The sequence below is a fragment of the Equus asinus genome, chromosome 29, assembly GCF_041296235.1.
Source record: "Equus asinus isolate D_3611 breed Donkey chromosome 29, EquAss-T2T_v2, whole genome shotgun sequence".
NCBI lineage: Eukaryota > Metazoa > Chordata > Mammalia > Perissodactyla > Equidae > Equus > Equus asinus.
Window position 1 is genome coordinate 28,099,995 of NC_091818.1, and position 13,841 is coordinate 28,113,835.

Consider the following 13,841-nt stretch of genomic DNA (forward strand, 5'->3'; position numbering starts at 1 on the left):
TTAGCTCAGTTGTTTCGTATTTCTGCCAGAAAAAAATTAAACTATGTGGAATTATGGGAAAAATAATCTTATAATTGAATACATTCATTATTATTGTGAAGCAATAATTACTGCTAAAATTAAAGTTTCCATTCTTTCTTTCCAGAAACAAAAAGACTTAAGTATTTATTTTAACAAAGAACAGTTACCAGAGTCACAAGGAAGAAATTACTCAACAGTTGGTACTGTAAGTGGAATAATCTTCTTTTAAAGAGGTAACAGGAGAAAAGGATCAGAATACCTAAAACATACATCATGTACTTAAAATGACATAATTCAGGTTTACAGATGACCAAGTGAATTGTAGCTCTGCAGGTTTTTATTTATTTATTTGACTCTTTCATCCACTATGAGCTTCCCTGTGGATATTTTCTATACAAAATACATATATTATATATACATATACAAGTATATATACATATATAATATATTTCATGGCCCTATACACTATTAAAAATAAGATTAAGGAATGGTAATTAAGAAGGAATTAGAGCAGAGAACTCAGTCAAGTATTAAATATTTTATTCAATATTTTTGATAATTCTTCTCAATGAAGAGAAGAAAATATTTCATTAAATTAGAAACACTATTTTAGTTTTAGAAATTTAAATGAAAATACGTTAGCCAAAAAAGTAAATTAAAGATGACATCAATAAAAGGAATCTTATTTTGGTGATTATATATATAAGGGAATTACCATGAACTTGAACTGAAGTCTCAAAACCTGTCAGTGATGTATACGAATAAAAATCCAGCATCTTAGAATAGAAAGTGAGGAAAGAAAACCACAGAAGTACAAAGAGTGTCTTTCTTTGTTTAAAAACAAACCATTTCACCTATTTTTCCCTGTATTTTGCTATGTTTCTGGAAAGCTGCCATCTCATAAAACGGCTTTTCTAATAAGGGTGTCAAACCATTTCAGTTAGATTTCACCTAATCTTTCCTTCCTTGCAGCAGTTCATCAAAAGTGAATGCCATCTTTTGCCTCTTCTAAGAAAATGAAAATAAGAAATATTTTCTTTCTATAAATCATTTTTTCCTTGTGTTTTCTTGAAGACTGAAATAAGACTAAGAAATACCATAAGAGCAAAACTCAGTTACAAAAAAAAACATGTGACTTCAAGATAAAAAAAGCTTCATGGGTCTGTGAAACGATTTCTCTATTTACTATACAGGTTACTCAACGGATCGTGTCTTGCCGACTCACAAGTGCTATTCATCTAGCAGCTGCAAAGCAAGACGCCAAACTTTCAGTCAACACTTTTTCTCCCAGCAACAGCTTTGACTCCCTGCCTGGCTCCTTTCCTCTGGCTTCTTTCCTGGTGGCACTATTGATTGCCAGGAAAAGTTGAGGACCACAGCTCCCTGTCTTTCCTTAATCATATTCTCCATGGGTCCTTGTTATCCACAAATATTTCTTGGGAGGGGCATCCCTTGAGTGGCAAACCGCTCAAGACTGTTGTGATGCTGCTGCCATAGCACGCAACCTACAGGGCCAAGATGAGGCGTCTTGAGTTCAAATCTCGACTCTGAAATGCGGTGTTACATGACCCAAGCGAACTGTCTCACCATGTGGGCTTTCTATTTTTACTTTGGAGCTGACTCCAACAAAGGTGTAGAAAGGACACTTCCCACTTAGGTTCCAGGAAAAGAGAGCTCTCGTGGTTTGGATTTATCTGGATTTTACAGCATCGAGAGCCATGCAACTGGGGTGCCAGAGATGCATAAAGTACCAGAAGAAATAAGAATTGTCTTCTAGAATGTTGGTTGAAGTTTGGATGGAATCATTTTTTATATCAAGCAAATGTTTCTATGTTATAGAGTACGGTCATGCATTGCTTGATGATTGATCTGAGAAATGTGTTGTTAGGTGATTTTGTCATTCTGCGATCATCATAAAGTGTACTTACACAAACCTAGATGATATAGCCTACTATACACCTAGGCTTTATGGTACTAATCTTATGGGACCACTGGCATATATGCGGTCTGTCATTGACCAAAATGTCATTATGTGGTGCATGCAAAATTCATGCAAGTTTTTAAGATAAAACATAAAACCCCCTTGGGCTGGCCAGTGACGCAGTGGTTGAGTTCATGTGCTCAGCTTCCATGGCCCGGGGTTCACAGGTTCGGATCCTGGGTGCAGACCTACGCGCTACTTATCAAGCCATGCTGTAGTGACATCACTCTTACAAAAAACAGAGGAGGGTTGGCACAGAAGTTAGCTCAGGGTCAATCTTCCTCATCGAAAAAAAAAAACCCACAAAAAGCCAAGGAAATGTATTTGAAGTAGATACTTTTGGAATTCATAAACTTTGTTCTGGAAAAGTTACAGAATCCCTTGGTTGCACGCATGCTGAGGTTTCGTTTTGAAATTCTATGATTTTGATGATAAAAAATACTGCGCACTGCCACTATAGGCACATATTTTGGTTCCCTGGAAATAATAAGAATTTTAAAGCATGATATGAACAATGACTGGTATTGAGACATTTACATCCAAATTTTATTGTGAAAACCATTGTGTAACTTTTAAGTCAAATCCGTATGTACAATTTAAGAATGGTGAGACTGTTTTGTCCTTCAAGAAAGTTAACTGTTTTGGAAAGCAGTCTTATTTATTTATTCTAATTGTTTTTACACATATATACCTAGAACTCTATAAAGTCTTAAATTATAAAATGCTGATGATAATCACGATCATAATCATCATCCAACTTATTACCAAACTACAGGTTCAGGCACAAAGATCATGAGAAACTCTTATATCCTTGGTTATTTGACTAATAATATCTTATTGCTCAAAAAAGGTAACAATTTCTCCAAGCATTTTGGGAAGACTGCCTCTTTTGTAAAACTAAACATTCAACTTGAAATCTATACCTTGCTTAAAACGTGTTTATCATCTGTCTCCACCCCTAGAATGTAAGCTGCATGAAGGCAAGGATTGTCTCTTGTCCATTTTGCTTACGTCTGTATCTTGGGTACCTGACACATAATTGGAGCTGAACAAATTTGAATAAATGACTGAATGAATGGTCAACATATCAGACAGCTTTGTCAGCCATCTCAGGGAGATGGCTCCTCCTCAAGCTTCTAATTGCCCTCTCCTGTCCCCTGTGCTGAAAATCCCTCGATTGCCTACTTTCAAAAAACGTGGAGAGAATCAGACTTTCTTTCTAATCCCCTCTTCTCTGCAAGATTTTCTCTAAAACCAGCATTGTCCAATAGACGTACAGTGTGAGCCATAGTCACAATTTTAAGTGTCGTAGCCACAGTAAAAAAATTAATTTTAGTAATATATCTTATTTAAACCAACATACTCAAGATATTTCCATTTCAATATATAATTAATATAAATATTACTAATGATCTATTACACATTCTTTTTTTTACTCAAACTTCAAAAACTGGTGTGGATTTGACATGCACCACATTCCAGATTAGCCATATTGCAAGTACTCAATAGCCGTGTATGGCTAGTGGCTACCGCATTGACAGCATGCTTTCTGCCTGTCTTTTCTCCAATCCTCAGAGTAAGAATTATAACCTATTTAAAGGCAAACTCCATTGCCATTGCACTATCTTAGCACCCTCTTGAAATACGAGGGGTATTGTGCCTAAAATTGTTGCCTTATTCCCCACCATCTTTAAATGGCTCCTCTGTACCAATTTCTTTCTCTCTGAGGATGTTTTCAGTAACACTTTACAGCACGAGCAGCAGGATGAGCTATTCTTAGTTTTTACATTCCTATTATTTAAAAAAACCCTCTAATATTTTACTCATAGAATCTATTTTCCAAGATATTGATCATCTTTATCATTAGGGTCATATCCACTTCTCTTCATTTTTATTAATATAGAACAGTCAAATCTGCACATAAATGTCTAAATACCAGCCAGTATTTAAAATCCTAAGAAAAATCATGGGCAGTGTTCAACATGAATTTTTTTGATTAAGATTGCTAGTCTAAATTATCCTATTTATAGTCCACATAGAATCCTTTTAAAGGACCTTTTTTTATATGACTACCACTTCATAATATTATTTCTCGATCGTCAATTAGATTACATTTTATATATCTTACTTAAAAATCTTAAATAGTGATATGTGATAGTATTCAATGGTGCAAACATTTATCTCTGTAGCCCATGTTCATGCAACAATGAAATTTATTAAGAATCACAGAATCTATGCCTAGAAACGTTCAGCAAACACTAAATTTAATGTAGAACTTAAAGGTGTAGGTCATTCTTCCAAAGAGAGAGTAGTTTTATCAAAATATATTAAAAATGAAGGAACATGTGCTTATTTGAATACTTGTTCTCTGCTATTTTGTTTCAAGATAATGAAGGTAATTTTTAAAAAGATTTTAAAGCACGTTAGTCATTCTTGTATAATATGATGGATGTTGGTCAAAATCAGGTATCTTTTTGAAAATTACTGAGAAAAGCCAGACCGGTAAACACAAAATGAAAGCCATCTAGCAAAAAGTCAAAGAAAATGCTCAGTGGGAAATCTGAAGAGGATGATGGAGGAATACAGAAGTTAAGTTCATGAAAGTAGATTACTCTGCCCGAGTGAGTAAAGGCTGAATGTCTTAGGAGAATGGAACTCTTGTACCTGATGCTGTATGTGAAGACACGGGGTGTAAACAGTCCATTCAATTATTGTTTAATTACACGTATATGGGGTGATTTGCTTTATCACCAAAGCCTCCTGACTCTCATCTACTTTTCTCTTGATTTTAGTAATTTTATTGCCTTTATTGCCTTACTCCGTATAAGGATGTATTTCTAGATTTTAATTCCCATTTTATCTTATTTTCTTCCCACAAACAAGAAGTTTGAAAGCTAACACCTATGTAAATACTTTGTACGAGGGAGAGTTTGTGTCCACAAAATGTATAATAACTGGTGTATATTTTCTGTAAGAACAAAACACACAGATAATAACCACTCTCATTATCTTCACTAAAAACGCCGACAGCAACAATGGCTACATCAATTGGTGTACATCTCTGGGCAATGATTTTGCCAATATTTCTTAAGAGTCTTTAAACTGTTTGTTTCTTTCCTTTGGTTCTACTGTCGGGAATCTGTTTAAGACACCATGTACATCCTTAGATATACATCTTCTTATATTTCTATATACAGTGAAAGAAGAAAACCCTTCACACACAGAGCGGCAGCATGGCCTAGTGGTTAAGGGTATGGTCTCTGGAGATTCTGGGCTCAAATCCTGACTTCTCCACTGACTAAATGCACGTTGTTGAGAGAGTTAATTAAATTCTGTGCCTCAGCTTCCTCATCTATGAGATAGAGATAATCTTAGTACCTCACGGGGTCTTCATGAGGACTAAATGAGGCAATAAGTATAAATCATTTCCACTAGTGAATTTAATAAATGTTTGCTGTAATCATTATTATGTCCATAGTGGGATTAACTGTAAGAGCAAAAAAATGGGAAGAGCCCCAATGCTCCACAATACGCGATTGCCTGCATGAACTCTGATCTATCCACTCAAGGACAGAGTCATTAAATTTCATCACAGTGTACAGAGTGTCGAGCACAAGAACAAATTCCTACATGTGTTTAATGCAGTCTGGATTTCATTGTGAAATACACAAGATACTCACCGGGTCACATTTTAATATCACAGAAATTGAGATGTGTTTTATGGTCAAGGGCATGTTACAGTGTAATGGGTACTGTGTGATGCATCTTACATTTGACGCAGTCTGTGGCAGGCAGAATAATGGCCTCCCCAAGATGTCTATGTCCTAATCACCAAAACCTGTCGATGTCACCTTACATGGCAAAACAGACTTTGTAGATGTGGTTAAATTAAGGACCTTGAGATGGGGAGATTATTCTGTATTATCCATGTGGGCCCAAAGTAACCACAAGAGGCCTTACAAGAAGGAGGCAGGGGGGTCAGAGTTAGTGGTAGAAGATGCGATAACGGAGCAGAAGTTGGGATGATGAGAAGGGACAGGGAGCCAAGAAATACATGAGGCCTCTAGCAGCTAAAAATGGCAAACCATTCTCCCCTGAAGCCTCCAGAAGGAACCAGCTCTGCTGACACCTTAACTTTAGCCCAGTGAGACTAATTTTGGACTTCTGACCTCCAAAGCTGTAAGATAACGTGTGTGTTGTTTTAAGCTACTAGGTTTGCAGAAATTTGTTACAGCAGCAATAGGAAACTAACACACAGTCAAATTGGCTGAAATAAGGTTATTTTTTCACTTCTAGGCAGTGTTAGACCCTCAGTGAATTCTGAACACCACTTGACAGCGGAAGAGGCGATCGATATAAAGCTATTGAATGAATGTTCAAATCAAAATAATGTTTACAAAGAGTTCATAATAAAATAGAAAAATGTTATTTGATTAAAAAAATTAATTTGCATTTCAGTGAAGTCACTACTATACTAAATGGGCAAACATCATATTATGCATATGAAAATTCCAGAAGAAAATAAATTAAAATAGTAATACTGATTGTGTCTGCATGTTGGGACTGTAAATGACTTTGCTTTTTCTTCCTTTACATTTCTGCAAATGTTCTCTATTGAACAAGTAGTGCTTTCATCATGGAAAAAATTTTATTTTCATTAAAAAGTAATATGGAATATAAAAAGAAATTTACATGATGTGGGTAAACTCAATCTTTTTATGCACCAATAACACTGACTTAATTAGTAATTTACAACCTTCAACTTCAGTCTTCAACTGCAGTCATCACGGATCTATGTTTTGATTTTGCCAACATGGGGCAGCTTTAATAATAGCAAAGTTATGATTATCATCTTCAAAAGTCATCTGGCAAGCAGCCCCTGTGAGCTGCCTGAGGAGAGCAGGGTGTCAGAGAGGTAGTGATTGAAGCAGAAATTGGCAATTGATTCCACAGCAAGGAAAAAGGCGAAGAGGAGGAAAGCTGAGGAACCTGCCGAATGATTCTGCTTCACCCGAGTGTGGAAAGATGAGAGAGTCCTTCCTGAAATTTTGGCCTTTCACCTTGGAGAAATGATTCCACCACTCTGAGCCTCAATCTTTTCCTTTGTGTTATGAGGGTATAAAACTAAATTATCTCTGAGATTCCTTCTAGCTTTAAACATTCTATAAATACATGTGTGCGTATACACATACAAACACCTGCCTCCACATCCCCCCATACACACAACACACACACGGACATATAGACTCTGATTACAAAACAATGAGACCAGGGGCCAGCCCCGTGGCTGAGTGGTTAGGTACGTGCACTCTACTTCAGCAGCCCAGGGTTTCGCCACTTCAGATCCTGGTCACGGACATGGCACCGCTCATCAGGCCATGCTGAGGCCGCGTCCCACATGCCACAACTAGAAGGACTTACAACTAGAATATACAACTCTGTACTGGGGGGCTTTGGGGAGAAGAGGAAAAAAAAGAAAGGCTGGCAACAGATGTTAGCTCAGGGCCAATCTTTTAAAATAAGTAAATAAATAAATAAAACAATGAGACTGAATCAAAAAGGCAAACGTCAAAAAAAATACTTCCATTACTCTAGTCTCACTTTGTATTCCTACAGGGGCTGCCGAGAATTGGTGCGAACTATGTCCTTTGCCTGTGTAATCTACTACTAATACCATCATCATCAGATATTTCAGAGGATCTTCTTTTTCACAATGTCAGAAAATAAACCATACAGCGTATTAAAAGGCTTAAATACGTGAGGGGTTTCAGCAGTGGCCTGCTGTCTGGTTTTTGCTGAAGCTTTACAGCTTGTCATTTGTTAGCTCTTGCAGAAATGCATCCATGACCTCAGGAAAATTTTCTTTCTTCCATGAAAATCAAGCACATTAACAAAACTTAATAACAGCTTTCCAACCGAAGGCAGTGCCTGACAATTTCTCAGTTATGATTTTAAACGAGGACATCATTTCTGAAATATGTCATATGTGAAATTTTAGTGGAAGTCTGAAATATCCTAGGACACTTATTAGTTTTTTAAAGAAAACATTGATAAAATCTCTCATATTTGAAAGAAGCTTAAGTTATTTAATTCAAATCTTAAGGAACTTATACGTCTGCAGGTGGTATAAATCACGTACATAGTTAACTCTAATGCAAAACAGAAAAGAAAATGCCAGAGAAAGGTATGGATGTATTACTATGGATAGAATTTCAGAGGAGAAAGAGATTATGACCAGCTGTCCAAACAGCGAGATGGCCCAGGGAAGCTTATGGGGTACCCGGCCTTGACGGCTGTTTGGATCCCGAATTTAAGCATTGAGGTGGAAGTGGAGGGCTTTCTTGGTGGAGGAAACAGAGTGAGCAATGTCTTGGTGGCATGGAGAATTTGGGGTGTGTATGGAGGAGAGCAAAGAGTGAAAATTGATGGTAGTGCCAGCTCCAGGTTGGGAAGCAATGAGATAAAGCTTGAAACGATAGCCAATATCCAGATGGCCAAAGTCTTAAATACTGACCCAAGGAGACTGTGCTATTTTCTACAGACTGTAGAGAGCCAGGTAGCCTTTTGAGCAATTATTTAATTGATTTGCATTCGTCTCTCCCTATTACAAGGGACAAAGTTGATTTTAACTTTGTAGTTCAAATAGCGTTATCATTCTCACTCAACAAGTGAACAAAATTCTAAGCAACCTTTCAATACATCACCCAGTGAACTGGAAAAGATTTAAACTTTACATGTTTGAAACTTTGAGGGGGAAGACTTCCTTTATTGCTCTAGTGTTATTTTGGTGTTGGCAGAGAGGTGGCCCCATCAGGATGTTGGAGTGAAAGCTGCACATTCAGGAGGCCCAGGAAGCCCAATCGCCTGGGGAATAGAAGGTGACCTGTTACAGGACTTTATCCTGTGGTCCACAGCTTCCCGGTTTCAGGCTTGCTGGACACCAGGGCTTGGCTCTGGCCCTTTATACACAGCCGCTAGTCCTCCATCTGATTGCTCCTGGGCCTTGGCACTTAAGTCCATATCCTGAACGTGGAAACACAACGCTGGTGCAGCACTGTGCTCTCTCTGTGTTATGAGTGTGTGTGCGTTTCATCTAAATGTATAGATATAGCCATGTTACACACAATACCGATGGCACATACCACTACTTTATCATGTACTATACTTTATTTTACGTATTTCTATTTAGTAGTGAAAGTTATATTTTTCCTAAATAGTTTGTGAGCATTTTGAGAGCAAGCCCACCATATTGTATCATGCATCCAGTCAATATCCAATTAGTATTTATTGATTAATTGACTTAAGCTAAGTCCTTCAGCCTCCAGCATATGCTGCATTTCCTTCTAAGATCAGGAGAACAGCTGGTTAACATGCTTGGTATAATACGACAAAAAAGTATGGTTTCTATTTTCCTTTAGACATACAAAAGGAAACATAGCTCATTTCTTTAGAAGCTCTTGAGATAAGGTAACCCAATTCATCATATGAAAGCAATGTGTAAATATGAGCGTGTGTTTGTGCATGTGTCAAATCAGCCAGCTTGCAAATGCAAAATAGAGAAATCATGTGCTAAATATTAAATACAGGTGGTGTTAGCAAAAGGATATGGTTCATCAACGAGCATGGTTTTTATGTGTTAGACTCGACACTTACCTCAATAAAGAAGATGCTGGCTGCTGATGTTGGATGGTGGTACATATAGACTGTCACAAGAATGGCTGCTGCTATAATGAGGACCAGGATGAGAATTCCAACAATGAGGCCAGCATGAAGGGTTCCCCCTTTCTTCTCGGCTGCACTGTCATCTGTAGAAGCTGAAACAACAGCACAGCTGTCAGGACATTTGCATGTGCACCCTTATGTGTGCATTTTCATTAGAGAGGATATTTACATTTTTAATAAAGTACTCTTGGATCTTCTTTATTTCCTGTGCAACTTTTCTCTTCCACAATACCAACTTTAGAAGTTAGCTGCCTTTTATTTGGGCAATGAAATATCCATACTATTAATGATTAAAAATACATTTATAATTGTGTTTTAATTTATAGTTCAATAAACAAAATTAATAGCCTTTATTTTAAAAGTACTGTGGAAAATCTAAAACTCTAATTAACTATATAATAAATTTAACTTGATTTTTCTCATTAAACCACTAGCACTGTTCCCTTTGGAAAAATTGATTACTTTGTGAAAGCTCCTCTCTCATTTTCTTTTGGAAATTTTAAATTGAAGTGTACCAGGCATCTTTTGGTGGGCAACACAGGCATTTTAGAAAGTCTGTGCATGAGTTCAAAGGATAATTTTCAAAATCTGTTTTAAACCAAAATGCTCTTTAAAAATGTAACAGATGGATGCTAAATGACCCCCAAATAGTTTTATCACCATCTAAAGGGAACACACAGCGTAGAAAAATATTCCACTACGCCACAGACCAATATCATCTTCTCTAACTTTTACTGAGATGTTTTCTACTGTAATACCCATTTTCAGAGATATAGGAAATGGAGGAATTAAATTTCTAAACTAATAACTATTTCAACCCAGAGTCAATCAACCAAATAAAACTAATCTCTAAAATCTTCTCTTGTTCTAAAATTCTGTAATCTTTGATGACTACTCAGGCATTCAGAGGAGATCTTAAATTATGTGCAGCAGGTAACTGGATCTTAGTGTATAATATGATTGGTATTTTTGAATCATCAGAAAATTCTTCAAGACTCATAGAAATTCTGAACAATGATTCTTAATCCTTTCATTACCAGTTTACGTATTTGTTATTTTCACCCTTTGCCTCTATGTTTTAAACATTATTTTTGTCTATTAAGCCTCACTTAATAAGCACTGATTTATATCTTTTATTTTAAATTTTTGTTATAAAAAAACAAACATTACTGCCTATCAGAATGCATGGTCAATACTAAATAACAGAATTCCAGATAAAGCAAAGAAACATGACCTCCTAATTCTTCCGACCCATCTTTTAAATATTGTTGCTATTGTTTGTTTGCTCTTTGTCTGAGAGCCATAGCTGGTGTTCAGTAATCCTTCTCCAAATCTAATAAAGGAGAAAATCCTAAAGCTTTCCCTTACATAACAGAAATTCATTAGTGAAAAAATATAAAATTTAAAGAGCAATTCATTGCACAAAAATTCATTTACAGAGACGATTCTGGGAAGATGGCGAAGAAGGAAGTATCAGGAAACTGCGTCTCCACCTAAACAACCGTTGCGCTGGCAGAACCTTTCTAATTTAGTTTGGAACTCTGGAGTCTATTGAAGGCTTGCACCTTTCAGGGGAAGGCTTGGTCTGTAAATTTTGGATAATTTCAGTCAATTTCAGCTCTTAATACAGTAGGAGCTGCTCATCCTCCACCCCTCGGCCCCGTGCCAGGCAGTCGTGCATATGTTTCAGAAGCAGTTTGCAGGAGACAGGGTAGGCAAAAAGCACCCTGTCCTCCCAATATTGGGAATCTGTGTTCTGATCACTGATTGGTGCTTCTGATCCCAGAGGTACAGACAAAGAGGCAGCCAGCCATTGTTGTTGCACCTCCCCCCATTGTTGCAAGCCCCTCTCCCAGTGGCTGAAGTGACTTCCAAGGGTTTTCAGGGGCCAGAACCTTTCTTATCCCTCCCTTCTTCACTATTCTTTTTTTTTCCCTTTTGGGAGTCAGATATTAAAGACTAGGATATTCAAAAACAACTACATGTGTGAGGAAACTTAGAAAGTGACAGCACATGCTCAGGGAAAGGCTCAGAAAAGACTTAAGAAGACCTTAAATTTACACTTCAGGCTGAACCTCAACACAGAGGCAGCCTGCAACAATCAAAAATATGAAAACAATAAAAAAAGGCAATAACCGAAACCAGCAAACCTTGGGAGAGAAGAAGAATCTGATTTCCAGAGTTACTACATTATTAGATTCAAATGTCTAGTTTTGAACAAAAATTCACAAGGCATACAAAGAAAGAGAAAAGTATGGCCCATTCAAAGGAAAAAAAATCAACAAACTAGCCCCCAAAAAGACCTGATAGCAGATATCCTAGACAAAGACTTTAAAATTGCTGTCTTAAAGATGCTTAAAGAACTAAAGGAAGATATGTAGAAAGTCAGGAAAACAATGTGTGACAAAATGAAAGTATAAATAAAGAGATATAAAACCTGAAAACCAACCAGGAAGAAATAATGGAACTGAAAAGTACAATAATGAAATGAAAAATGAAATGAAAAATTCACTAGAGAGATTCAGAGCATATTTGAGCAGACAGAAGAATAAGCAAACTTGAAGGAAAAGAGAAATTACTGAATCTGAGAAACAGAAAGAAAAAAGATCAAAGAAAAGTGAACAGAGTATAAGAGACCTGTGGGACACCATCAAGCAGACCAGCCTATGCACCGCTGGAGTACTAGAAGGAGAAGAGGGAGAGACTATTTGAAGAAATAATGGCTGAAAACTTCCTGAATTTGATGAAAGACGTGAATACAAACATTTGAGAATCTCAAAGAATTTCAAGTAGGTGGCTGGCCCCATGGCTGAGTGGCTAAGTTTGTGCACTCCGCTTGGGTGGCCTAGGGTTTTGTCAGTTCAGATCCTGGGCATGGACATGGCACCGCTCATCAGGTCATGCTAAGCTGGCATCCCGTATAGCACAACCAGAAGGACCTACAACTAGAATACCCAACTATGTACTGGGGGGCTTTGGGGAGAACAAGAAGAAGAAAAGAAGATTGGCAACAGATGTTACCTCAGGTGTCAATCTTTAAAAAAAAATAAATAATTTCAAGTAGGATGAAATCAAGGAGAACAACAGAGAGACAAATCATAAACAAACTTTCAAAAAACAAAGACAAAGAGAGAATCTTGAAAGCAGTAAGAGAGAAGCAACTCATCACATATAGTGGATCCTCAATAAGAGTATTAGAAAATTTCTCAACAGAAACTTTGCAGGATAGAAGGCAGTGGGCCAATATATTCAAAATGCAAAAAAACCTCCAAATATTTGGTATAAAGTGTAATTTTGTGACATCAACAAAAAAAAGGATTAAGGATCAAGACGTGAGGAACAAATTTTGTGTGTGTGTGTGTGTGTGTGTGAGGAAGATTGGCCCTGAGTTAACATCTGTTGCCAATCTTCTTCTTTTTGCTTGAGGAAGACTGTTGCTGAGCTAACACTCATGCCAGTACTCCTCTATTTTGTATGTGGGACACCACCACAGCTTGACTTAAGGAGCAGTGTGTAGGTCCACCCCCAGGATCAAAACCCATGAACCTCAGGCTGCCATATTGGAGCACATGAACTTAACCACTGTGCCACTGGGCCAGCCCCACAAATTTTTTTATATTCTTGAAGTTAAGCTGGTATAAATTCAAATTAGAGTGTTATAACCTTAGGATGTTAAATGTAATTCTTATGATAACCACAAGGAAAACAGCTATAAAATATAAACAAAAGAAAATGAGAAAGAAATTGAAATATTCCACTACAAAAAATCAACTAAACACAAAAGAAGACAGCAATGCAGGAAATGAGGGACAAAAAAAGCTATAAGGAAAATAGGAAAATGAGAGAAGCAAGTCCTTCTTTATCAGTAATTGCTTTAAATGTAAAAGGATTAAACTCTCCAATCAAAAGACCTAAACTAGCAGAATGGATAAGAATGCATGATCCATTTATATGCTGTCTACAAGACACTGGCTTCAGATCCAAAGACACAAGTAGATTAAAAGTGAAAGCATGGGAAAAGATATTCCATGTAAATATCTATGTAAATAGTAACTAAAAGAGAGCAGTGTGGCTATACTAATATCAGACAAAATAGACATTAAATCAAAAAACATTG

The 13,841-nt window shown here is 36.9% G+C and overlaps 1 protein-coding gene across 2 annotated transcripts in view; it reads right to left on the reverse strand.

Annotated features, from left to right (window-relative positions):
* Positions 1-13,841, reverse strand: part of PLXDC2 (plexin domain containing 2) — a 406,735-nt gene that overhangs the window by 23,513 nt on the left and 369,381 nt on the right. For both annotated transcript variants that reach the window (XM_070501269.1, XM_014846019.3), the window contains exon 14: positions 9,656-9,816. In XM_070501269.1, the coding sequence (XP_070357370.1) occupies positions 9,656-9,816 (161 nt within the window). The remainder of the gene's footprint in view (positions 1-9,655; positions 9,817-13,841) is intronic.